Genomic DNA, 26,831 nt, shown 5'->3' on the forward strand with positions numbered 1-26,831 from the left:
CAGACAGTTGAATTGAGAACCTCCTCTTTTTCTTGAATTCTGTTAAAAGCCCACAAAGTCACGGTTTTCAGATTTATTCCTTTACTTGCGCTACAAGACCTACCTAGTACCTACCTGCCAAATTTCATGATTCTAGTCTAGGTCAACGGTAAATAAATATGTATGACGGTCAAGAAAACCTATAGGGTATTCTTGACAGACACGATGGACGGACGGCCGGACGGACAGACAGACAGACAGACAGACAACAAAGTGATCCTATAAGGATTCCGTTTTTCCTTTTGAGGTACGGAACCCTAAAAACGAAGGTTGTAGAGCCAAAGAAAGTAAGTAAACATACGTTACGACTTTGTCTGTGGTGGCGTTTGCTAGCGCGCGTGTTGTGACTTTTTGGAGTGTTTTTTTGTTAGAAGTGGCCGGTTTTTGTGTCCCTCTGGTGTTTATTGGTGGTGGAACTGACCGAGGAACTGACTGAGAAGCGCTCTAGAGGGGCGCCGCGTGTATGTCGGCGGGCGCCAGCACAGACGAAGTCCATACTTATACATATAGTTTTCCTAACTTGTAAATAACTACACACTTGACATTGGCTAATCAGTGTAAAGCCAGACGAGAGAAGAAGAAGACATACGTTACAAATCTCCGACATGGTCTGCCCGAGGTCCTTGGTGCAGATCATGTAGTTGTCAATGATGTTGTGGTAGCGTGAGCCCCAGCGACGCTTGCATCTGTTCTTAGGGATGATCTCTACGTTGGATTCCAGAAGGTTCTGTTGGTTCTCCTTTCTTCTGCTGACCCACTACAAGTAAATGAAACAGTAGTACAAAAGAAATACTTCAACATTACCAGTTTCCATGCACCCTAAAGTGATAGAAGCATTATACCTAAATATAACTAAAGAAGTAGTAGGAATCGACTAATACTCACAGAAAAATACATTCAAAATCTCCATGGGGTTTTTTTTCTTTGATAAAATACAGTATGGATTTTTATGGATCAAACATGTGAATTTATATAAAAATTTACCTTTTTTACTAATTGTAAACTAGTCTAATTACTGTATGAATTATGCATGCATGGAATGGTACCAAGAATCCTAACTGCATGTCCACACTGAACAGCCGGACTGTTCCTTTGCACAAAAATTGAACCAGTAAAAATTATCCATCTTTATTGCAAAACTTACATCATTATACCTAGACGTGGTCCCCCAGCCAGCTATACTGACTATAGTTCCAGGGTTTTCCAAAGTCTGGCTCTGGTTGTTATAGCAAATAGGTTTGGGCACAAATTCGCAACCCCTGATTCTCCTGTTGAAGTCGAACCCGTCCTCGATCTTAACAACTGCTATGTCGTTGTTCATCCATCTGATGTTGTCGTTTTCATGGCCATCAAAGACGTAATCTGTGAATTTAATACTTGGTTTTCTATTCATGGCTCCACAGATATCGACCAATATCATATCAATATTATATTATCACGCCATCAATAATGTACCTATCATTTATAAGATACGAGTAGGATCATAGAAATGTACATACATACAAGTCAAAACATCTCCCTCCTCTTAGGCCCTCCTTTTGGGCTTCACCGCAATCGGGTAAAAAAAAATTAGATCGATCAATACATACTTTTCGGAATACATTTCCAAGTGGCTTTCTTTGCGCCGTTTTTAATGCAGGGATTGTTGAAACGATCGTCTTCATCGGAATATCTGTTAAATATGAATGTCGTTAATTTAGCTAAGTTAATTTTTTAATCATCTTCAGTTTTATGATGCTACTGTCACGTGTATAGTTCAGAATGTTGGGTGGTAAAAATGACGGATCAAAGATAAGTGCATGCGACTGAAATACGAATGTTGGAATGGTTGTGTGGTATGACAAGAATAGATAAGGAATGGATATAATATAAGGTGAAGTTTGAAAGTAGCGCCAATGGTAGAAAAGATAAGAGATAATAGAATGGTATGGTATAAGCATGTGATACGGAGGGAAGAAAATCATATCACTAGAAGAATGATAAATATGCACGTGGAAGGAAAAAAGAGGAAAGGAAGACCAAAGAAAAGGTGGATGGATTGCGTGAAAGGGAATATGCGTGTAAAAGAGGTGGATAATGCATTGACGATAAGTTTAGGAAAAAGCAAAATAAGCTGCTAGTTCTATGGTACTTACTTGTAAGTGCCAGAAACCACATAAAAATGTTCCACGTCTTGAATACAGGCTGCTGACGTCAGTATGTACTCTTCATGGATAATGACTCCTCCGCATAGCCAGGTACGATAGTTTTGCTTCTTCTTACTATCGCGTGGCAATTTGAGGTACACCTAGATGTAATTTTGGAAACCTTTTTTGAATTTTTATTTTAATCACTCCAAATATTGCCTCATATGGCATTCAAGTGGTAATGTAGCCATAAGGAAACTAAAAGCAATTGTATGCAAAGGTTGCCTTATAGCTCAAAGCAATACCTATCTGTATTAATAGTGGAGAGGAAAACTAATGCAAGAAGGGCAATCGATGCCCTAGCTGCTAGGTTCCAATTAGAAATGAGGGAGCAACGAACGTACATTTCTGTGGGATTTCAGCTCATTTCATTTGTACGGTTTTAATATTAATACGAGATTCGGGGTTATAATACTTTACCATGTACGGTCTGCCCTCTCTTACTTCAACACCGTTAATGATTCTTCTAGTCTCATTTAGAACTTTGCTGACTTCTTGGGGTAGTTGTGTTGCTACCTCGATCCCATGTATACCTGTAACTAATTAAGTTTCTGCTTGATATTCTGAATTAACATAAAAACAACAAACAACAATAAAAATTTTATTCATCAAACATTTTTATTCATACCTGTCCGAAAAAATATGAGAAAATACTTACTTACAATATACAGAAGAGTTATTATAACACAAGTGAGTTTCATTTTAGTGGCAGAATGATTAAAGTAAGAAAAATAATTTTGATTTATTTGGATTTTCAATTACACGCATTGCTTTTACGCCCATAAGATTTAAAAGATATAAGAAGAGGAAATCAAAATTTTTATGTTGATGGCTTACCTAATTATTTGAATGTTTGTTTTCTTATCTCAATATAGAGAGCACTCTCCGTCACTCGTTTCATATTGTATGTAGTTCCAATTTCATTTGAATACTAAGCAACCAAAGTCCATGAAATTTTGCAGATATATGTATTCTAGAAACTAATATCTATGTCTGTGGTTTTCCAAATTTCTGTTAAAATATTCGGTTTCAAAGTTACGCGGTCTTAAAAATTGTCATACAAATCTTTGAGCCCCTGTAATTTTAAAACTACATATTTTTAGAAAAATCTAATACACCACAGACACAGATATTAGTTTCTAGAATATGTCTGCAAAATTTCATGGACTTTGGTTGCTTAATATTCAAATGAAATTGGAACTACGATTGTATGAAACGAGTGACGGAGAGAGCCCTGTTAATTGGATAAATTTTAAATGTAATTTTTTTCGTAAATACGTTCAATAGTTTTTGTATAGTTCATCTAAATCTATATACATGAAAGGAAAAGGTGACTGATTGAATGATTGTCTGACTGATCTACCAACGCACAGCTCAAACTACTGGACAGATCGGGCTGGATAGCTATTATGACGTAGGCATCCACTAAGAAAGGATTTATAAAAATTCAACTTTAGATCTTCAAAGATTTACTTACTAAGGATAGTTCTAACTTCTCTCAAGAGAGGTTTGGAAGCTACATCTTTAGAGAACTGAAGAAACTTAATAATGATATCAAATTTTATCAACCTATGTAAATGCAATAATACCCTACATCTTAATGCATTAAATAATAAAGAACTTGAACCATTTTTAAGAAGTTTTATTTAAAATACTAAACAGTTGAATTAGCATCTATCATTTTCATTTCCGCATGATCACCAAATGTCCTTAAAATTACTCCTCCGTGTTTCACCACTTTATCTAATGGCCGTGGCTTTGTATCATTCAGTACTGATAGTTTTGTATTATTTAATTGTAATGCTTCATTCTTATTCATCTTCTCTTCTGTTCTTCTTATTTTCGTTATTTCATTTTTTGCAGGTCTGAAAAAGTCATTATTTGTGATTTAAAAGCAAGGCATTATCTGCCCAAAGCCGAAATGCTGGCATATCGTGATTGGCCTGAGACCTTCAAGAATATCTTCAAGCAATCGTCAAGAATATCCAGAGCGCTTAATCCAAAACCAAATCTTTGACTTTGCTTATCGAGCTGTCAGGCCAATCTAGAAGCGCTTAAATTCCTAGTCCAAAGCCGAAATAGAAAAATGAAGTTTCGGCTTTGGACTATATATATTATAACACTTATATCTAAGTAAGTAACTGGTTGCGGCTTGCGGCCCAGAGTATAATTTTCTAAAATGGATCAGGCCTGGTTTGATAAGAGGCTTTGGCTATAAACCAATAAGGAGTAAGGGTTAATAAACTGTAATTTTCCTTGCTGCATCAATTGAGTCAGTTTCTTGGTTTTTAGGCTGACAATTTAGGTACTGGTGCAGTTTCTATTTTTAGCCTTTTAGTCATAAGTTTCGATCTTATAGTCAGTGATTCATATTCTGGAAGATAAAAATTGTTTATACCTACCCATCAGGATGTTCAGCCCAAGATATCTCCTCTTCTATATGTGTATCACCGGTTCTGAATATTTTCGAGCAGTCACCTCTGAAAATAATAAAATTGTTTCCTTATTCTTAATAATTGCCTTTGCCTTTTCTTGAACTTTCTTCATTATCAGATGTATATATTCTGTATAAACGGCTTTAGGCACCCTTAGAAAATCAAACTGGAATTATTTCAGATTGCAGACTCACAAAACTTAAAATATGTTTTTTATCAATCAGCTTATGATAGCTCGATCAGTCTGATTGATTTATTTAATGCCAATTTGATTTTTTCATGATGCTCTCAGATGAGACAGGCAGAATTGAAGCTGATTAATATAGCAAAGGAAAGCGATTGTAAATTAGACAACATGACAAACCTACTCATAGTTTTTATAAATAGCTCAATTGATAACAATCTTGTTCTTAAAAATGCTGGTATAGACTATAGACGAAAGGGTTGTTTCTCTTGTTGTTGTTTAAGGAGGCAGAAGGAAACGATTCTGATGACTATTACAGAATAGTAGAGTAAACATCATGAACATACACGCAGCCTGATAAATATCACAGTAGATCTTCAAAGTATCAAGTTGGATAGAATCCTGTGCTTGAACTCACTAGTATAGAGGAAAGGAGTTGTATCAATTGTTGGTGCGGTCTGTGATGAAACAGATGGGAAAGATGCCAATGACTAATGACAGTGAATTAGGCAATAAGACATACGCGTAGTCCTTAAAAATAGCACAGTTGATGAGGTGCCTGTTCTTATACACGCTGGTGTACAGGAACGGGCCGTAACACTTATTAGTACGCTCTTTGTCGAGACAGGAGAAAATGATACTGATGAAGTGATGCCATAGAAATGTAGATTAGACATTAACACATACACACAGTCCTTATAAATATCACAGTAAATTCTCTCAGTGTCACAGTCGATAGAATCCTATTCTTAAACTCGCTGGTATTTGATAAAACAAATGAAAATTATGCCAATGACTTAATACAGTGGATTAGATAGTAAGACATACGCGTAGTCCTTAAAAATAGCACAGTTAATGAGGTGCCTGTTCTTATACACGCTGGTATACAGAAACGGGCCGTAGCACTTGTTGGTACGCTCTTTGACGAGACAGGCGGAAATTATGCCGATGACTGTAGCATCAGCACCGTGGCCGTAGATAAGGGGACCGCCGTGGTCATTCTGAAACAAAAACTTGTTTAATATAAAATTGGACAGAATCACACACAGAAATGTGTGTGTGTATGTTTGTTACTCCTTCACGCAAAAACTACTGGACGGATTTGGCTGAGATTTGAAATGGAGATAGATAATATCCTGGATTAGCACATAGCCTACTTTTTATCCCGGAAAATCAAAGAGTTCCTACGGGATTTCGAAAAACCAAAATCCACGCGGGCGAGTCGCGGGCATCGGCTAGTTTACAGAATAGAATAGAAATATTTTTATTCAAATAAAATACAAGTACTCTTGAATCGTCAATTGGTCAAAAAATCATTTATCACGGGTTTAGAATGCCTTTCCTTCAGCGATAATCCAGCAAGAAACTCGGCGGTTACCCTTTTCAAAGATTCGATTACAATACCATACAGCGTTTATACATCATGACTAACACTCGGAGAGCGTTTAGAATCCATTTTATGGATATCGCACCTGCCACGCATTTTTTTAAAACATACTACATCTAATTAAGTCTGTAAATCTGTAAGGCGTGAAGGCAGGAAGAAGCTGCAGTTCTAACTATTGAAAAATTCATATTTTACTAAAAAGTCTGTCATAATTTGAATGGTTTAGTGTATTAACTTATTATACCAAATTATAATTTTTTTCTGCTGGGTACATAATATGAACAATACTGTACTTTGGTCTCTAAGACTTTAGAAAGAAATTTTAAAAATTCAAGAGGCAAATAACGAAATTCCCCAAAAGCCGTCGGAATTTTAATAGTTCCTCTCGTGCTCAAAAACCGTCCAGAGTTTAATGTTATGTACCTAAATAATACCACACCTCACAAAACCCTCCACTTCCAAGCCGTGGATCTCTTCTCCTGGTCTCATTATGGTATGCTGAGTGCAGAGCCAGCTCATTCGGGCTGAGCACTCGTCTAGAGCCTTGACTTTCATCCGAGTACATAATGTCTGTGCATTCTACGTATTTTTCCTGAAACCAATTTTTTTCATGGAGTTATCATAGGCAAAGTTGAAACAAGAAGATTGTCTTTAGGTGAAAACAATTTTGGTACGGTCTAATTCGATTCTTTACTGAAGTGAAAATAAATCCATAAAAAATAAAAATGAATAAAAAATACTATTTACATTGATTGTTTTACATTGATTGACACAAATTCTGGTAATAATCATTTTATTGTATCGGAAGAAATGCCTGCTCGCGTCGCGTTTTGTCACCAGACGATCTAGCAAATAAACGAATTGAATAAACTTATTCAATATTATATATTCAATATTATATAAGTATATATTATGGTAGAGATTGCTCCAAGCAATAAGGCCGCCTTAGCACACAACTGTTTTTTCTGTTCCCTTCTTTCTGTGTTGTGTTCCTTTACATGTGTTTTTGTGGGCAATAAGTGATCTATCTATCTATATATATTTTAAAAAATCATACGTTGCAAACTTCGCTAAGATCCGCAATGATATCTCGGGAGCAGATCATGTAGTTGTCGATGATGTTGTTGTAGCGCGGGCCCCAGCGTTTCTTGCATTCGTTCTTGGTTATCAATACAACTGAGGTTTCGAGAAGAGTTCGACTCATTTCAGCTCCCGAGTTTTTCCCCTGAGAACATGCAAATAACTCAAATCAATCAAATCAATAGGGTCTTCATTCTTTATAGTCGTATTCCTTAATTGCTGAGGGTCGTGACTCCTTTCCATTAATCACATAATGGCAGGAGTTCTCTTGGAATAATAACAAGGTGGGTTCCCAGATCCTTCCGCATACAACTCACTAAGAGAACGATATTTCGATTCTTAGGTTTTAGATCGCTATTTAGCGACAAGGCCTCCTTTTTAACCCCCGACCCAAAAAGAGGGGTGTTATAAGTTTGACGTGTGTATCTGTGTATCTGTCTGTGGCATCGTAGCTCCTAAACTAATGAACCGATTTTAATTTAGTTTTTTTGTTTGAAAGGAGGCTTGATCGAGAGTGTTCTTAGCTATAATCCAAGAAAATTGGTTCAGCCTTTTGAAAGTTACGAGTATCAGCTCTTTTCTAGTTACTGTAACCTTCACTGGTCGGTGGTGTTATAAATTTTTAATTTAGGTATACTTGTTGTACCTACATTTTAAGTTTTATTTTTTGGAACCTGTCATTTGTACAATAAAGTATATACATACATACATACATCTTTATACGTATTAGTGGTTCCCCATCCGGCAATAACGCCATAATTCCCTGGGTCCTCATACCGACTGGTCTGGTTGTTGTAGCAGATCGGTTTCGGTACAAAATCGCAGCCTCTCACTCGCCGAGTGAAGTCAAACTCATCTTCCACTTTGACAACAGCTATGTCGTTGTTCATCCATCTTATATTGTCGTTTTCATGACCGTCGAAAACGTAATCTATGGTAAATATATCCATTACTTTATGTCCTTCAGAAATTCTAAAGTTTATGCTAAAGTCTAAATGAGGGTAGGTTGGAAAAAACGTAATATGTCAGTTACAGTTGTATACGAACTCTCTACTTTATTTTTATTTTTTTCTCTCTCGTCTGGCTTTACAAAGATTAGCCAATGTCAAGTTTGTAATTATTTGTAACAAGTTAGTTAAACTATACGAGTATGGACCCCGTCTGTGCCGGCGCTCGCCGACACACGCACGGCACCCCCTTAGAGCGCTTTCCAGTCAGTTTTAGCAAAAAAAACACTCCAATTAGGCAGAGCACGCCCGCCAGCTAACACCAACACAGACGAAGTCCCTACTTTATTTGTGTTGAAATCATTTGATTAACAAATAGTTGAAGAAATCCAACTTGATCTGATTTCACCAGGCAACCCATTCTCAATAGGTTTGTTTATTCCATAGACAGCCTTATCTACAACTTACTTCGCGGTATGCATTTCCAAATTGCTTTCTTGGCTCCATTCTTGATACAAACATTGTTATAGCGATCGTCTCCTTCATTGTGCCTGATAAAGTTAAAGAGACATTAAAAAAAAATGTTATGGTCACAAAATGTTATTCTGCACAATAATAATAATAATAATAATAAACATTTATTTCGGAACATTTCATCCATATAGTGTTAGTAACAGGGCCTTATGAACTATGTTAGTGATTAAATTAAATTAAATTAAATCAAAACAAAACAAATTAAGTCAAATGAAATTAAATTAAATTAAGTTAAATTAGATTAAATCAAATTACATCAAATTAAATTACATTATTATTAATTGTTAAATTAGACTTAATTCATGTAACTTCGCGACCACTGGGTGTTCATATGTATGTACACCCAGTGCTTCATAAAGGGGTTTCCCACTTTGCAGCCAATGTATTCAAAATACTGTTGGAGCTCCCGCGTACTCTGCTCATCACAGATGCAGCTCTTTTTCTCATGATTGTGTAAAAGTCGTCTGTATGAGCCTCTGCGAACATCTGTGATGCACTGCACCAGCGCGGCAGCCCCATCAGTACCCTGAACCCATTGTTGTACTGCACACGTAGCACAATGAATCATTTAATTCGAAATCTGCAAAAAACATTAAAAGTTACTATTGACTTTGATATCATCATCATCATCATCACGACCACTGTTTGACGTAGATCTCTTATAGGGACTTTCATACGCCACGCTCTTGCGCTGCTTGAATCCAGCGGGTCCCTGCCACTCGCCTGGTGTCGTCCTTTCACCTAGTGAGGGGTCTTCCAATGCTGCGCCTTCCGGTACGAGGTCGACATTCCAGCACCTTGGGACCCCAAGTCTATCAGTTTTTCAAACTATGTGCTCATCTCCCGTGTGGGGAGATTGACAGGGAGACGGGAATTAATAATTCAAATGAATCATTTCATCAGTTTAGACACTTTCTTGAATATACCTTAAGAAATTCGCGAAGAAAGTAACGAATCGGATACATTTTGTCGGTTGTATGTGTATCAGAAGTAGATTATATGTATTTTCTTACCTATAAGTGCCAGACACAACATAGAAATGCTGAGCATCTTCAATGCACGCTGCTGAAGTGAGGATGTACTCCTCATGGACAATCACACCACCACAGAGCCAACGACGGTAGTTCTGGTACTTCGGGTGATTTGACGGAAGTTTTATATAAACCTGCAAAGACCATTTACTATGTAGCAACTAATACAGATATCGAGATAATAAGATGTTAATTGTTATTTAATACTAGCTGATACCCGCGACTTCGTTCGCGTGGATGTGGGTTTTTTAAAATTCCCGTGGGAACTCTTTGATTTTCTGGGATAAAAAGTAGCCTATGTGCTAATCCAGGGTATAATCTATCTCCATTCTAAACAGCCCAATCCGTCCAGTAGTTTTTGCGTGAAGGAGTAACAAATATACACACACACACACACATACAAACTTTCTCCTTTATAATATTAGTGTGAAGTGTGATTTTTCAGTAGACATTACTATTGAACCATATTTTTGGGCCTTATCTTTTGTCCACGTTTAGTAATGAGTATTATAATGCTTAGTTCGTACCAATTTTACTCCATAATCGATGAGCCTACTTTATAATTGTAAAGTATACGTTCTAGTAAGTATTCTTTTTTAATTGATCTTACCATGTAAGGTCTACCATCGCCAGATTCATCGCCATTCATAATTCTTCTCGATTCATTTAGGACATTTCTGACTGTACTTATATTTGTCTTTTGTAAAATGTTGTGTACGTTTCGTGGTATTGTAGTTGCTACATTTATATCACCTTGAAGAGAAACAAAAATGAGGAAAATAATTTCAATGGAGGATTCAATTAAACATGACTAGTTACTGTTAAAATTAACAGGGTAGAAGGCCATAGTTTACGTGCATACCTACATCTAAGAACATACAATTTTATTTATTAGTATAGACAACGATACTATTACTTTAATAAACATTAAGTTATTTCTAAACACACATTTAGAATAATTAAATTAAATTAAAAACTAAAATCTAAATTATTAAAACAAGAACCTAAAACTAATAACCTTAAAAAATATAATATAAAAAAAAAACATACATACATCTAAGAATATGTTATACATACCTAAAACAAAGCATTTCATTACAAAAATAATACAGCATATACATTTGAATAAGTTATATAACTTCATTCCAATAACATACGTAAGATGATGGTGGATGAAGGAAAAAATGTTGTTTCAATAATTTCTTTTGAATTTTATGGTTATTGATTATTACTTTCTACAATGGTTAACGAATTTACCTTGAAATTGATAAAACACAATGAAACTTATGGCAGGAAATTTTTAGATACACAATACTATACGTGAATTGAGACTCTAATAACAAAATAATTACTATAGTAATTTGATAATTTTGTGAATAATACACAATGACAAGTTAAAAATTTATAACACCCCCGACAAGTGAAGGTTACAGTAACTAGAAAAGAGCTGATAACTTTCAAATGGCTGAACCGATTTTATTGGATTATAGTTAAGAACACTCTCGATCAAGCCACCTTTCAAACAAAAAAAAACTTTTTTTAAATTGGTTCATAAGTTTAGGAGCTACGATGTCACAGACAGGTACACAGATACAAACGTCAAACTTATAACACCCCTCTTTTTGGGTTAATAAAATTAACATTTAGGACTTTAATAACAAATCCTCTGAAGGAGTTAATTTAGCTAGTTCCAATGATTGATTTATTTATAAAGTACTACTTTCATCGTTTTTACCCGACTACGGCAAAGCCGAAAGGAAGGGTTATGATTTTAGCAGTCTATGTTTAATTGTGTTGACTTATTTATATTATTTTATTGATAGACCAAAAAAAATAATTTAGAAATGACTAGTACATTACTGTGATTATTTAGACCTTCTTGTTTTCTTGATTTGATCACAAGCCAAATCAAGATCAATAATTTTGTGTGATCTATCATGCCTTCAACATTAACCTTAGTTTGATATTTCTTATCAAGTAGGGAAAAGCTATGAGTTATTATGAGACAGTAGACAGTCGAAAGTGAAGCTACTTAGGTATTGTACATAGTATCGTATACTCTCTCGCATACACATAATGGACAATAATACAAGTGTAAATTAAAAATTTAAAACACCCCCGACAAGTGAAGGTTACAGTAACTAGAAAAGAGCTGATAACTTTCAAACGGCTAAACCGATTTTCTTGGATTATAGCTAAGAACACTCTCGATCAAGCCACCTTTCAAACAAAAAAAACTAAATTAAAATCGGTTCATTAGTTTAGGCGCTACGGTGCCACAGACAGATACACAGATACACACGTCAAACTTATAACACCCCTCTTTTTGGGTCGGGGGTTAAAAAACATAGGTACTAGATGCTGTTAAACCAGTTAAACCAATGTCCATTTCATTTTGACAGATCATGAAGGAGCTTCGCTTCAAAAACATCGTCGGATTTTTAAAAAATATGTATATTTTTTTTTTCATTTTTTTAGGAAATGTAATAAAACGCTGTTTTGAAATATAATTTTCAATTTACTTTAATCTTTTATTCTTCTCATTTTCAAGTGTTTTGTAACCGATGCCGTGTACTCGTATTTAGAGTTATTCATTGACATCTCTGGCCTGTAAATAACGATTAAAAATAGTTAAATACATTTTACTTGAAATGGTGTTGAACAAAATTTTTTTCGTTTCGTTAAAATCCACCAATCAAAGTGTTATTGGATTCCTTTTTATTTTTAGATTTAGTAATTCATTTCCTTTTTTATTAACTTTAAAAAAAAAGTAATTATAGCATGTTTTACCCTTCACGAAGACTTGGCCAGTCAAAATTAGTTTCAATCATACGCGTTCTTAAGGACTTCAATAACCTTCTGCACGACGTTCTGAAATGTAATACAAATTAAATATCATTTTTGGCACAAGTATACAAAAGTGGATATTTGGTTTAATCGTAATAACATTTAATTTATGGCATTAATTAATTTTTTTGTAAATATTATTTTCAGTTTGCTTCCGATAACAATGTTAAAGAAAACTGGTCCGAGGAACTCCCTTGGGGTCCATTACAAAAATCACGAATTCCTTTTTCATTCTCATACAAAAAATACTTTTTAAGCTAAAGGAAACCTGAAATAATAATGTGTACCTCAGTAATCAGTCAGTCTAATAGGTAAATAGATAGTCTCATAAGCTAAAGGTTAACAACAAAGGTTCAAAACTTCAAATCTCATCCATTTCAGTATTGTCATATCAACCTTTTAATTAACACAATTTTTATTCTTTCTCCTTCTTTTTCTCCACTTAGTTATTTTTCTGGATGAGATCGCTAACAACAGTCTACCTGTTTAGTGTGTGTGTTAGTGCTACCTAATTTTTTTTTTTTGCATATTTCGTTTTTTTTTATTGTTAAAAAGCTTTAGTTTTGGCAGGGAGAAAGAAAATTATGTTAAATAGTTTAATTTAGAAAGAAAAATTTTACCCGATGTCTTTTTCGATAGCACAAGTGATGAGGTGTCGGTTACGCCACACGCTGGTGTAGAGGAAGGGGCCATAGCACTTCTGTGTGATATTCGCGGTCATACATGCGGAGATCACGCCGATCACGACGGAGCTTTTACCGTGGCCCACCACTAGTGGTCCGCCGTGGTCGTTCTATATACAAGAAAAATGTTGAAGTATAGAGAAGTATAGAGCAAACAACAAATAATGAAAGTTTTTAAATTGGTGATGAAAAAATTTAATTCCATTCTATTCTAAATTATGGTCTTTAATTTTGACACCTCTCCATATAATTTGATATTGCTGTAGGTATTGACTTTTTATTTCCTAACTTAACTTTAACTAATTTTGTAATTTTTTTTTGATTACAGTCTTCAATAAATTAAAAAATAAATAAATTCAATAAATTGAAGCCTATAGTCTATTAGGTATAAAAGACTATGATAATATAACAGAGACGACAGCAAATATTATTATATAGAAAAACAACAAAATTGAAAACTGTAATCAAGAAAAAATTACAAAATTAGTTAAAGTTAAGTTAGGAAATAAAAAGTCAATACCTACAGCAATATCAAATTATAGGGGGAGGTGTCAAAATTAAAGACTATAATTTAGAATAGAATTAACGACTTTAAGAAGATATGAAATTAAATTTCTTTATCACCAATTTAAAAACTTTCATTATCAGAAACGAAGTAGGCCCGGCCCACAAATCTCGAAGAAGCCGAATTAACAAACTCCTCTTTTTTGAATTAGCTTAAAATCAAATAGACGTACATAAATTCTTTTTGTTATTGGTGTATGGTATCGCTTCTAATAACTAAAAAAATTGATTCTAATTACCTCTCAATTAATATGAAATATTATGAAGTTACCTCACAAAACCCTCCAGATATTGCCTTTGCTCTCCTCGTATCATTGTGAGCGGATGAATGTATCTGCGACTTGTTTGGCTCCAACATAAACCTACGAGCGTGAGATTCGTCTTCTTCTTCATCTGAGTAGACTAGTTCTTTGCAATTTATTCCTTGTTCCTGTTCAGAATTATGACAAAATAAAAATTAGTTCTTCAAAGTTCAAAATAATTAGTTGGTATATCATTCACTTTATAATAGTCAATATTAATAAATCCGTAGTAATGGTGACTGATAATAATTGTTTACGTCACCTCAAAAAAAAACAGCGAGGATTCTTAATATGCCCTGGTCTGAAAAGTAGTCCACATGTCACAAAGACTTATTTATTTGATTCATTGTTTTTTGTTGCGAATTATATTCTTTCATCTCCAAAGACCATGACGACCTAATATTTTGTACCAGCCTTGTGAATTAGAGTAGCTGTACTGTTCAGAAGTTGCTACTAGTTTTTGAAACCACATATTACTGAGGGAGACACCATCAATATGTTTCCCCTGCTGAGCAATTAAGGTCATTTATAAAGAGGTTGAAAAGAGTGGGCGAGCACAGCCCTCCTTGTTTAACCCCACTCTGCAGACTGTAATGTCGTGAGATGGTATCTCACATTATTGATCAGTAATACTTAAAAGGACATTAATTTCGTCTTATTAAAGCTAATTTATCGTGGTGGGGAATGGGTGGATTAGGTAAGTGGAAGACGAGAATTTCATAGGTTATTCAAGGGGAGATCAACAAATTCCTGAAAAACCAGCAAAATATTGACGGTTCCTTTAGTGCTGTAAATGTTATGTGGTAATTAGGTGACTTGTTTGCTCGTTTGCTCGCTAAAGGTACCCTACGTACCCTACAGAGCGCACTGATAGAATCAGCATCCACGCCATCCTTAGCGCAGATCATGTTCTTCTCAATGATGTAGTGATATCGCTCCGGCCACTGGCGCTGGCATTTCTTCTCCGATATAAGTATCACGTCCGTTTCGAGTAGTTCTGGAGAATTCATTGTTGAACGGCCAAATGTCTTGAAAATATTTTTTAGTACATTAGATAATCCTGTATTTATCATATACTTTAACATATTGATTGTTTGCTTACGTTATAAACAGTCTAAAGATTAGTTTGCTTAACTTTGGACAGTGGTACCGTAACAAAAACTTTATATTATGTAAAGTAAAAAGTAATTTTCGGTGAAAGATCTTATTATGCATTTGTCACATTAAAACCCGAAAATGGTAAAAACCCTTTCTCTTTAAATGTTCAAACCAGAGAAATTCTAACTCGTTTATCTACATTGTCTTAAAACCCAGCTATGTACCATAAACTTCTAGACTCTCAGAGTGATTGTTATAGGTGATCAGTTGGTATCTCTAATCACTAATGCTAAGTCAAACACGTTTATCATCTCAATAGGTGGACTTGCGTAATTGGACCTATTTCTCTTTTAGGGATTTCTACATGAATTTGCGTCGCATGTGTCCAGCAGCTCTCTTCGACTCATTTGATTTCATCTGCCAACATAACGCTTACTGTTATTGGGGCTACACCACCCTTGGAAACCTAACTGTCGTCAATTGACCTATATGACATCTATCTTATGTCTTACATCACCAAACCTATCAACGGATCCCCATCCAGCAATGGAAGCAACGGTTCCAGGAGCTTCTAGACTCTCAGACTGGTTGTTGAAAGCAATTAGATTAGGGATGAAGTCGCAACCACGGATGCGTCTCTCAAAGTTAAACTCTTCTTCCACTTTCACTACTGCCATGTCGTTTATCATCCAACGTATATTGTCGAATTCTTCGCCGTCGAAAACATAATCTGTCAAATAATTATTTCTTAACATACTTTTTTTAATTTTGTCGTGTTTTAAGAAAGCTTTATACATATAAGGTACTGAGCTGGTAATAACGATATTGAGAGATGATTTTATTGGGAAAATTACGTGTTGTCAGTAGGCACCTACATAATAACCTTCATTCCTTTTTTTTTTTTAATCTTTATTTTACGAGATTATTCGCTGGGCGAATATGCCTCTCTATATAGCTCCAATATATGAAAGGAGGAATAGGATTGGCATCGAGAGAAAAGATCATTCCTACTTCAGGAATTAAAATATTGTGAATATTTAATATATAACTGTAAAATTTTGTAAGTAAAATATTGTGTTTACCTTTGGGCACACATTTCCAAATAGCTTTTTTTGCACCATTCCTGACACATTCATCTTCTTGGCCAAGCGGTAACCATCTGTAAAATAAAAAAAACAACGGCCGGATCTAAACAATAATCAAAATATGTAGGTACATACTTAACAAATAAGTAAAAACTAACAAACTACCTATTTAACCTATTATAAGTTGAATTTTCAAAAATCCTTTAGTGGATGTCTACGTCATAATAGCTATCTACCGTCCAGTGGTTTGAGACGTGCATTGATGGATCAATCAGTCAGTCATCAGTCACCTTTCAGCAGTACCCTATAGGTTTCTTGACGGATGGACGGACGGACAGACAGACAGATCCTATATGGTTTTCTTTTGAGGTACGGAACCCTAAAAATACCTGTGTGTCCCGGAAACCACGTAGAACTGCTTAACATCTTCGATGCAGGCGGCAGAAGTCAGGATGTATTGGGCGTGGATGATGACACCACCACAGAGCCAGTTGGGTGATTTGACCTGAGTGCTGTCAGTGGCTGCAGGCCGGAGGTACACCTTCAGCATAATCATCACAAAGATAAAAACTCCAGTTAGACGAAGTTCATGTACCTATTCGTATTTTAAAAAGCGAACTCAGGGTTCCATACCTCAAAAGGAAAAACGGAACCCTTATAGGGTCACTTAGTTAGGGTCCCGTACCTCAAAAGGAAAAATGGAACCCTTATAGGATCACTTTGCTGTCCGCCTGTCTGTCTGTCTGTCCATCCGTACGTCCGTCCGTTCGTGTCTGTCAAGAAATCCTATAGGGTACTTCCCGTTGACCTAGAATCATGAAATTTAGCAGGTAGGTAGGTCTTATAGCACAAGTAAAGAAATAAATGCGAAAACCGTGATTTGTGGTTACCTATGTCATTAAAAAAATGTGTTTAACTTTTCAAAGGAAGATAACTATACTAAATGGGGTATCGGAGGGTATCATATGAAAGGGCTTTACCTATATATTCTACAACACATTTTTATTTATTTTTAAGCATAATAGTTTTTGATTTATCGTGCAAAATGTCGGAAAAATTACTCAAGTATGGAACCCTCGGTGCGGGAGTCTGGCTCGCACTTGGCCGGTTTTTTTTTTTGTTATTCATTACAGGCTTGGCCACAATTACACCTAATGGAAAGTGATGGTGTGGCCTAAAATGGGATTTTTGAAATGGCCAATGGACCGAAACGGGACCGGGCACTTACCATGTACGGCCTAGTATCACCTGCTTCATTACCTCTCAAAATTCTTCTCGTTTGATTTAGTAACAATTTGTTTGAATGATCTGTGCTTTCGGAATATACTGTAACAAAAGGAGTATAATTAATAAAAAAAGTTTATTTGAATAAAAATCTATTCTAGTCTATTCTATAGTTTTCTATTCTATCCTATTCTGTCCTATCCTATTCTATTCTATTCTTAAAAAGTAGTTTAGCACGTACATACGGTGCCGGGTCCGTGGTTCTTCCTCTTCGTCGTTGGTGGTCTGGTCTATGGTATACCACCATGTACCCGTGGCCCCACTAGTGGGTCTACTACGTTTCGTCACCATGTAGCTACTCGTGGTCCCACTGGTGGGTCCAAGGGATACCACCATGTTCTCGTAAAAATTATAATAATTACCCGTGCCGGAAATCGAACCCGAGACATCCCATTTATAAGACAACAGCGCCTTTTTTTTTTTTTTTTTTTTTGTTGACGCTGGGGAATGCATTTACGCATCCCCCCCCGGAGGGAGGGTATGTGGGACTCGCCGGCCGAGAGGCGACCGGAATACCCACTAAACCCCAGCGGCGCTACTGCGCGTCGCCTGGCGACTGGGTCACGGGAACGGCCGAAGCAAACAACCGCGACCCAGCCAGCGACGTCTGCCAAGGCAGACCCTCCACCGGGGACCTGCTCGGTCCCCATCGACGCACCTCCGGGACGCACCAACGAAGTGCGTCCCCCGACCTTGGGACGCGCACGTCGCCCGCGTCCCATCCTCCGCTTCATCCACTGTGTCCTCTGCTAGTCAGAGGGACACGCGGAGAAACCTCCCCCCCTGCCAGGTCATTAGCCATAGCCAACAATATCTCCGAAGAGAAATTATTTGCCATGTTACCGGGGCGCACCGGCCCGAACACTGCTCTTCCCCTCGGACGCATCCAAAAGGGACCAGCAGCATCCAGGCACACTGGGAGGTTACCTGGCTGGCGCCCCAAGACAACAGCGCCTATAGGTAGATCACCTTACGCTAGCGAGGCTGTCAAAAAGCTCGAAGTTTTTCTACGTGATCAAATCAAATATGGGGATATCCATAGAAAGAACTAGAATAACCGACTTATTCCAACGGGTTACAAAGCTGATATATAAAAGTTGTTAGTCAGTCAAATAAAATAAAATAAATAAATAAAATGATGTGGGCGCCTTTGGATTTTGGAACCCTCGTAGCTTTAGTTTTAAGGTAACGTAATTCATTACTATATCACTATAAATCATCTTTTATATCTAACAAATCTGACAAACAAAAGATGTAGGTACAATAAGTACCTACTTTGAATAAATGATTTTGATTTTGCAAAGGGCAGGGCACAAAGTTCGAATCTACCGCGTAGAAGTCATTGAATCTACTGTAAACTGAGAGGGTAGAGGCAGTGACGGATTAACCCTTAATCAAATTAAGCAATTGCCTAGGGCATCACGTCTGAGGGGGCACCAGAAGAAGCACAAAAAAAATTCGTCCTTAGGGCATCACGTCTCACTCTCACGTCACCAAAAAAAGTTTCTAGGACTAATTTGAAAATTCGCGCGTTTTAAGTTGTCATAGAAACCGACCTAGAGTCATAACCCCACTCCTGCTTGTGCATTCGACAATTCGAATGCCCCGGAAAGCCGCAAGGCACATTTCAGTAAATAAATAAATTATGCTTTGTTAGGGTTCCGTACATCTATCTCTCTGTCTGTCCGTCCGTCCGTCCGTCTGTAACAGATTTTTATTTATTTTTATGTATAATAGTTTTTGATTTATCGTGCAAAATGTTGGAAAAAATACTCGAGTACGGAACCCTTAGTGCGCGAGTCTGACTCGCACTTGGCCGGTTTTTGATTGTTGTCGTACCTACTCCACTTCTAAAGTACGTTACATCTGATCATCTTAATTTACAAAAAAACTAATGTTTTTAGGAGGTTAAGGTTTAAAGACCGATTCTAGTTGACATATGGATAGGGGGGCCCACAGGCATCGATTGCTTAGGGCATCAAGTAGTCTTAATCCGTCACTGGGTAGAGGTAGGCATAAACACTTACCATTTTGAACGCCTATAATACACAATATCACACTGAATAACATATCGATCTCTAGTGCAAACTATTGTTAAGAAACATAATGGAAAAAATAATTAATTGCACCAACATACCTAAAACCACCATGTCCAGTTAGTTACCTTATTTCACGGTTGAAAACACATCGTTGCATACAGTCACTAAGAATAGCTTGCCCGCTATACTATGCAGGTACATATTTAGGCCAGTTCAAAGGAATTCAATGTTTTTAAATTTTAGTACGATTATTTGATTTTAATTAAGGACAATTAAATAGAAACCTTTCTATAAAACATAGTAATTACACTCTCTTTGCCTATCTCTTAGGGAAACTATACAAGTATGGACCCCGTCTGTGCCGGCGCTCGCCGACACACGCACCACACCCCCTTAGAGCGCTTTCCAGTCAGTTTTAACAAAAAAAAAACACTCCAAAAAGGCAGAGCACGCCCGCCAGCTAACACCAGTACAGACGAAGTCCAGTTTTTTTTTTTTTTTTTTTAAGTTGTAAACAATAATTTTATCCTATTTCAACAGTACCTGCCTAATTAAAAACTGCTAAACCAAAAAGCTTATCCAAAAAGAATGATTCAACTTTCATTTTCCTTGTTTTCCTTGGAATGGAATTTCTACTGTGTGGGCTTTTACTCTAATTCCTCTACTCAACACTAGATGGCACACTTAGTAGAAGATATTAATACTTGAAAGGTGGAATAGTTTTTAATAGTCCTTATATAATAAAGTTAATTATTTTATTACTAAAATTACATAAAAAAATTAAAGAACTAATTAACAAAATATGAATTATTCTATTATTGCACTGTTGTGTTTTCTTATCTATACCTATTTTGATTTCGCTACTGATCACTAGATGTCACTGTTACCTTTATGCAATAATAATTGTTTAATTGAATTATTATTATTAAATGTAAAATTAACCTTTTTTAATTCCGCGGAAAAACTGATATTATGCCGCGATAACAGGTAGGTACTGAAGTATGTGGGAACTAATTAAAAATATAAAACGTTAGTGGAAAACTAATCCATATTTTATCCTCATAGGTAGGTACCTAATATGGGTAGTTTCGACAGGAATTTCTATGAGATCATCTAACGTCTTTATTTCAGTTAGTTATACATAAGTAGGTACTTAGGTATATAAACAAATTTTCTGATTGAATCTACTTATTTTCCTTATACTTATTATTACCCTAATATTTTGAGAAACATTGTAGGTAGTAGGTACTTAATGAGATACCTATGTAGGTACCTACCTACTTACCTACTCATAATGTACATAAGTAGTTTTTTTTTTTTAATTTCAGCATTTGCAAAATTGGATTATGTTTTAAGGTTGGGTTTTCTTGGAATTGGGGTACTTAATTGCGATCTGTCTTGGGGTATTTCCAAATTTTTTCAAAATAGGTTTACATTTCACTCTGACCGTAGGCTTAGATACGTTTCTTTTTCGATCGTCTTTCCCCTAAAACAAAATAATACTTATCATCACTTTTGCTAGTAGTTTCGCTAAACTGTTCTTTTACAGCTTAGCTATGAAAATTTGAAAACATCAAAAAGTGTTATTTCTTGTACGCTGGTCGGGAACCTTTCGTGTGCAAGTCCGAGTCTCACTTACCTAAGTAACCGTTTTTAGGAAGATTTTGCCGTCTTTCTAGTGTTAACATAATTGGGTAGGTAGTTAGCTAGGTAAAGTCTTAAGTATAGGACTAATACAGGTCCGTCTACCTAAGTACCTACTTGCCTAGGTAGGAAACTTTATGACTTAAGTTTAAAGAAGAGTTTATTTTCTCAAAAAGCACAAAAGTTCACTTACTTTCACTTAGGTACTTACCTACTTACCTACCTACTTAGACTTTCAAGCCAGATCTTATTTTCCTTTAGATAGGTAGGTACCTACTTACCAACCTAACATTAGTTTTATTAGGTATAACTTATAAGTACTTAGGTAGGTAATTATTTATCTATCTATTATAGGTAGGTACTTACATCTCTACTTATAAAACTAATAGCAATAGTGGAATAGGTAGGCATGTAGGCACCTACCAAGTAATGTTAATGTAATATTACCTACCCAGCTAAACTATTGAACAATTATTCAGTACAGTCACGTACAAAACTAATATCAATTCGAACGCGCCCAACAATTATTGTAAAAGCCATTCTAGTCTTATCATTCAAGCCATAACACCCTTTACTTCTCGAGCTGTCCGAGCCAATAGCATAAACAAGCTATCTTCGACTCTACATTATTCCATTATCTATGACCATAACACGAAACTAGGGTCTATTTTATTATAAAGTGCATTGTATGGAGCGGTGGACCGGCCTCTAAATAATTTAAATGTCTTAAAAGATTCAAAAATAGTTTCCTAACATTGCCTCCCCTAATATGTACACCATTTGTCAGGCCATAACTGGATTTAAACGGAGCGTTACAATATGATAAGGCACGCCCACTGACAAAAATGTATCTTTCCTTATCTAACTTATACGTTTCAGCAATCTACGTGTATAGACATCTCTTTTTAGCTTTTGATCTTTCAAGCAATTACGTCATGTAACCATATGGAGTAACGGTGTAAGTCAATCTATTTAACATTGAAAATTAAACCATAATGGTAGTACAGAAAGTTGAAATTTCAGTGGCAGGAAATTGGATGGGGGAAGCGTTGAAGCGGGACGTATGTAGAAAGAGACGAGACATGCCATTCTGGTAAAGTTAGTGAGTCCAAACGAGTTTTTATGTTTGGAAATCGTATTAAGCTTTTGTCGGAAAGTGTTCCACTCAACGGGCATAGTTGAAGCGATTGTGCGGTCAAACTATCACGTTGGCGGGGGCAGCTGATTGGCTCGTTTTTGCTGACATAGTCTGTTGATACGGTCGCGCGCGATCGGTCAGCGCGGTAACTTTGCCTATTAACCTGGAACTAGTCAAAGTGTTAATAATTATTTCTAGTTTAAAACCTATTCAACCTAGAAGTAGAAAGTGTTAAAAAATAATAATAAAAAAATGACAATTTTTAATTGAACTGTGACAGTGTTAAAATAAAAAAATGTCATCAGTGCATTCGGATGATGACCAAGAGGAGATCAATGTTGACTCTGACAGTAGACTATCTGGACATTATGATAGAAGCATTGGATCTGATAGAGATTCAGATTGCTTCAACGAGAGGTACAGAGATTCTCCTAATGAGCATATGACTGAAACCCAGCAGCATCAACAGAGGGTGAATTTACCCTTCAGCATATCAAGGTTGCTGGGCAAACATTTCGAGGATATAGAAAAACGACGGAATTCTGGCGAAAGTGACGATAGGAGTGACCAAGACACTGAATCGGAAAGTGCGAAGGATGACGCGAAGGATTCTAGCTTATCACTTAACTTTGCCCATAATCCGGGACTTTACCCAAACGGTAGTTTACTCCTCCGGCCAGGGTTGAGTTTGGGGGGTGGTTATTTTCCTGGTAACCCGGGGGTTGTGAGGGTGCCGGCTCATAGGGCGCTTGGAGCCCTGGGTGCGTGGGGCGTAGCCCTAGATCCTATGAGACAGGCGGCTGCCGCAGCATTCGCTCATCAGGTTGTGAAGGACAGATTAAATGGTGAGTTAAATCTAAGTGATCAATGGAGTTTTAATAGATATACAAAACTGTAGTAGGTTGCATAGTTTCTACGTTACGATGGGGTTGAAAGTGCTTAGCTTGAAATGGTTTGTGAATACCTATCTACACACTACAAGTGCGTTGCCGTTCTTGTTAGAATTTGTCTTATTAGAACTTGGCTAGATTGGAAGATTATAGGTAGGTACCTAGGTATATTATATTTCCATGGACTTTATCTCCACAGCTAAATATGCAATACGTATGCATTGTTTGATTAGAGAATACCAAATATACAAGTGGTTGGATAATATACCTAACAGGATGAACAGAGTTTAGTAACCAAAAATTAAATGAAGCACGACTTTTTGAAGGCGGAAACGATAATATTTTTTTTAAGATTTCACACGTTTTAACTCTGCCCTCTCTTCCCAAGAGGTAGCTTCTTATCCATTCAGCAGAGGATCGAAATTTTTGGGATAAGTAGGTAACTTTTCTTGTTTCTGTTTTTTGTATTTATTTTGTTTTCAGAACTATGTTCAAGACTATAAATTCAAGCTTATCACTTAATTTTGCCCAAAATCCTGGGCCAACCTATTTTTGACTGGACTTTACACAAAGAACTGGACTTTTCTTCACTGTGATACACAGGCGATTTTTCATGGAAAGTGTTGTTTCAATTTTCGCACTTACAAGTTACAATGTAGGTAGTTTACTACATTAATTTAACTATGAATTATGATAAAGATGTAGCGCTGATATTTCGCATGTTGGTTTTCACGGAAAGGGAATTTTCGCGAAAATTCGACATTCTACCTAATAAAAAAACTTAAGGTACCTACCCAATCCATAAGTTAAATAAAAGTATACGTTTAATTAGATGGATAAGTAAAATATTAGTCACAGTGTAAATAATTACTTGCCTAACATTGCCTATTAGGTACCTAATTAAAAAAAAATGATTAGGAAGGTTGGTAGGTAACTAAGCTAAGTGTCATATTGAATAGCCTCACATCAATGACTCAGTAGATGTCTACGTGATAAACAAAATTAATCAGGCAACGAAATGCTAACGTTATTTTGACTTTAAAATGTTTTGCATTTCCAAAATTAATCTCCAACACATAAATCTGTTTAAGTAGAATGTAAATCGTATTTTAGTCGCTCAATAAAAATAAAAGATGTCTTTTTAATTTATTTTTATACGTGTTTTATTGAATCTGGGTCATTCTTACAAAAGTGGTGAGTTAAGTTAGCTGTTTATCTACCTCTACACTAATATGATTAAATTTATCATGTGTAAGTCACTGCCCGTTAACTGGACCGATTTTGAAGAAATCGAAATTGGTTAAGCGGACTAAGTAATTGTAATGGAATAAAAAATGTCACATACCTAGATTGCATCCCGAGATTGTCATAGGCAAAGCAACCTAAGTATGTCTATGGGCATAGGCTACTTTGCCCGGAAAATCAAAGAGTTCCACGAACTTGAAATTACTGACAACCTATTCTTTAGTCCAAAATTAAACAGTGTATTGTGATGTCCAACCGTTTTTAGGGTTCCATACCCTTATAGGATCACTTTGTTGTCTGTCTGTCTGTCTGTCCGTCCGTCCGTCCGTCGTGTCTGTCAAGAAACCTATAGTGTACTTCCCGTTGACCTATAATCATGAAATTTGGCAGGTAGATAGGTCTTAAAGCACAAGTACAGGAATAAATCTGAAAACCGCGAATTTGTGATTACATCATTTAAAAAAAATTAAAATGTGTTTCAATTTTCAAAGTAACATAACTATACCAAGTGTGGTTACCTGTACATTCTAAAACAGATTTTTATTTATTTTCATGCACAATAGTTTTTTATTTATATAAAATATTGGAAATTTTTTATTTATATTTAATTACTTTGCAGCGCCCTGACGGGGCTTCATGTTGTAATATTGTAATTTTTTTTTATTATGATGTAAGACATGAATGCAAATAAATAAAGAAAAATACCAGAGTACGGAACCCTCAGTGCGCGAGTCTGACTCGCACTTGGCCGGTTTCTTTACCTATGTCATAGCGTGACACATCTTTTTTTTTTACTTTTTTTTTCAAGGCGAGATTGAAGGCGCCTCGGCCACTGTAATTTGTCGCGCCGATTGTCGCCCGGCTGGGCTAATTTATTTGTTTCCACTATAAAAAACCTTTTTTCCTACCTTTTCGGAATCATTGAGTGGTAGATTCTACTATAAAAAACCTTTTTTCGTAATCATTAACTGGTCTGTTCCTTATGATAACTTTTGAGTTTATCTTATTTTGATTCCTAGTTATTTAAATGACTTTTTGAGTGGAATGCCATATCTAACCTACTTCTATATTTTTTTAGCTACTTGTGTATAATATGAAAATATTAATAGGTATATACCTAATGTTAGATAAATACGAAATAACTTGCTTTAAACGTGAGAAACTTCGAGAGAAAATCTGCATTCCTGAGAGTGTGCGAAGACTACCGATCGGTCAGTACTGGTCCAGTGTAGTGGACTGTGGCGTAAACAAAAAAAGTTTTCTTTCTTTCTTTCTTAAAACCCTTCCCATTCTGAGAGAAAACCTACTTAAATACCTACTAGGTACATCAATACTTAGAAAAATACCTATAACAAGAGCCACAAAAATGAGTCATTCGTAATACGTTAATAGTCATATAATAATACGTCAATAGTTTGTTGCGTCGAAAACTTTAAAAAATCAGCCAAGTGTGAGTCGGACTCGCATACGCAGGGTACCGTACCATTCTACAAGAAATGACATTTTTAATTTTCATGGCGGCCATTTTGAAATTTTGTTGTAATTAATTGTCGTTACAATAGCGTCAATAGATATATACATTTTGTGCAACTCTTTATCTATTTCGGTTCACAAGATACAGCCCGCTCACAGACGGACGGATGGAGTGATTATTTAGTAATAGGATGGCTTGCTCGTTTCCTCACTATTTTATTAAAAAAAGGGTCCCATTGACACTCTTGGGGTACGGAACCCTAAAAAAGAACTGTCAAATTATTGAACGGCGCTAAACTAATGACAAAGGTATTCTTTCGGCGCACGCCACCTTCCGTCTCAATTACAGGGTGGACGCCGATGTCTGCACTTCCTGAGAACCGGGTGGTCGCAAAAAACACCTAATTGAGCAAATATTACAAGATTTACAAATTCGGCAAACACAAAAAAAAAATGTTTTTTTTTAAACCAATTTTAACAGATTGTAGAAATAATACAAAATAGGCAATCTTAGATCACTTAGTTTTACATTGCCTGACGTACAGTAGGTAGGTATAAACGGGTTAAAAAAAATTTAAAGGTAATTTAGTCTGGTTAATCATGACTAATATTCCCCTTGCCCCTCCAACTAAGCGTAAAGCTTGTACTAGGAGTAGGTACTAAAACAGTGCAACGGCTGGGGTTTGAACCACCGACCTTTCGATTTCAGTCCACTC

The 26,831-nt window shown here is 36.1% G+C and overlaps 2 protein-coding genes across 2 annotated transcripts in view; one reads left to right on the forward strand and one right to left on the reverse strand.

Annotated features, from left to right (window-relative positions):
- Positions 1-19,814, reverse strand: part of LOC123877509 — a 36,785-nt gene extending 16,971 nt beyond the window's left edge. The window contains exons 1-26 of the mRNA XM_045924312.1: positions 19,714-19,814; positions 17,631-17,728; positions 16,792-16,943; positions 16,400-16,476; positions 15,830-16,047; positions 15,074-15,247; positions 14,189-14,347; positions 13,291-13,463; positions 12,614-12,694; positions 12,350-12,431; positions 10,901-11,015; positions 10,434-10,582; positions 9,806-9,957; positions 8,727-8,809; positions 8,025-8,242; positions 7,289-7,456; positions 6,671-6,823; positions 5,673-5,845; positions 4,628-4,705; positions 3,886-4,090; positions 2,884-2,977; positions 2,646-2,764; positions 2,175-2,326; positions 1,629-1,711; positions 1,184-1,401; positions 629-796 (exon numbers count right to left, since the gene is read on the reverse strand). Of these exons, the coding sequence (XP_045780268.1) occupies positions 629-796; positions 1,184-1,401; positions 1,629-1,711; positions 2,175-2,326; positions 2,646-2,764; positions 2,884-2,977; positions 3,886-4,090; positions 4,628-4,705; positions 5,673-5,845; positions 6,671-6,823; positions 7,289-7,456; positions 8,025-8,242; positions 8,727-8,809; positions 9,806-9,957; positions 10,434-10,582; positions 10,901-11,015; positions 12,350-12,431; positions 12,614-12,694; positions 13,291-13,463; positions 14,189-14,347; positions 15,074-15,247; positions 15,830-16,047; positions 16,400-16,476; positions 16,792-16,943; positions 17,631-17,728; positions 19,714-19,756 (3,585 nt within the window). The 5' untranslated portion in view covers positions 19,757-19,814. The remainder of the gene's footprint in view (positions 1-628; positions 797-1,183; positions 1,402-1,628; positions 1,712-2,174; positions 2,327-2,645; positions 2,765-2,883; positions 2,978-3,885; positions 4,091-4,627; positions 4,706-5,672; positions 5,846-6,670; positions 6,824-7,288; positions 7,457-8,024; positions 8,243-8,726; positions 8,810-9,805; positions 9,958-10,433; positions 10,583-10,900; positions 11,016-12,349; positions 12,432-12,613; positions 12,695-13,290; positions 13,464-14,188; positions 14,348-15,073; positions 15,248-15,829; positions 16,048-16,399; positions 16,477-16,791; positions 16,944-17,630; positions 17,729-19,713) is intronic.
- A 2,837-nt stretch (positions 19,815-22,651) lies between these two features.
- LOC123877867 (T-cell leukemia homeobox protein 2-like) overlaps positions 22,652-26,831 on the forward strand; it is a 56,470-nt gene continuing 52,290 nt past the window's right edge. Inside the window, exon 1 of the mRNA XM_045924798.1 lies at positions 22,652-23,352. Within this exon, the coding sequence (XP_045780754.1) occupies positions 22,803-23,352 (550 nt within the window). The 5' untranslated portion in view covers positions 22,652-22,802. The remainder of the gene's footprint in view (positions 23,353-26,831) is intronic.

The sequence above is a fragment of the Maniola jurtina genome, chromosome 24, assembly GCF_905333055.1.
Source record: "Maniola jurtina chromosome 24, ilManJurt1.1, whole genome shotgun sequence".
Lineage (NCBI taxonomy): Eukaryota > Metazoa > Arthropoda > Insecta > Lepidoptera > Nymphalidae > Maniola > Maniola jurtina.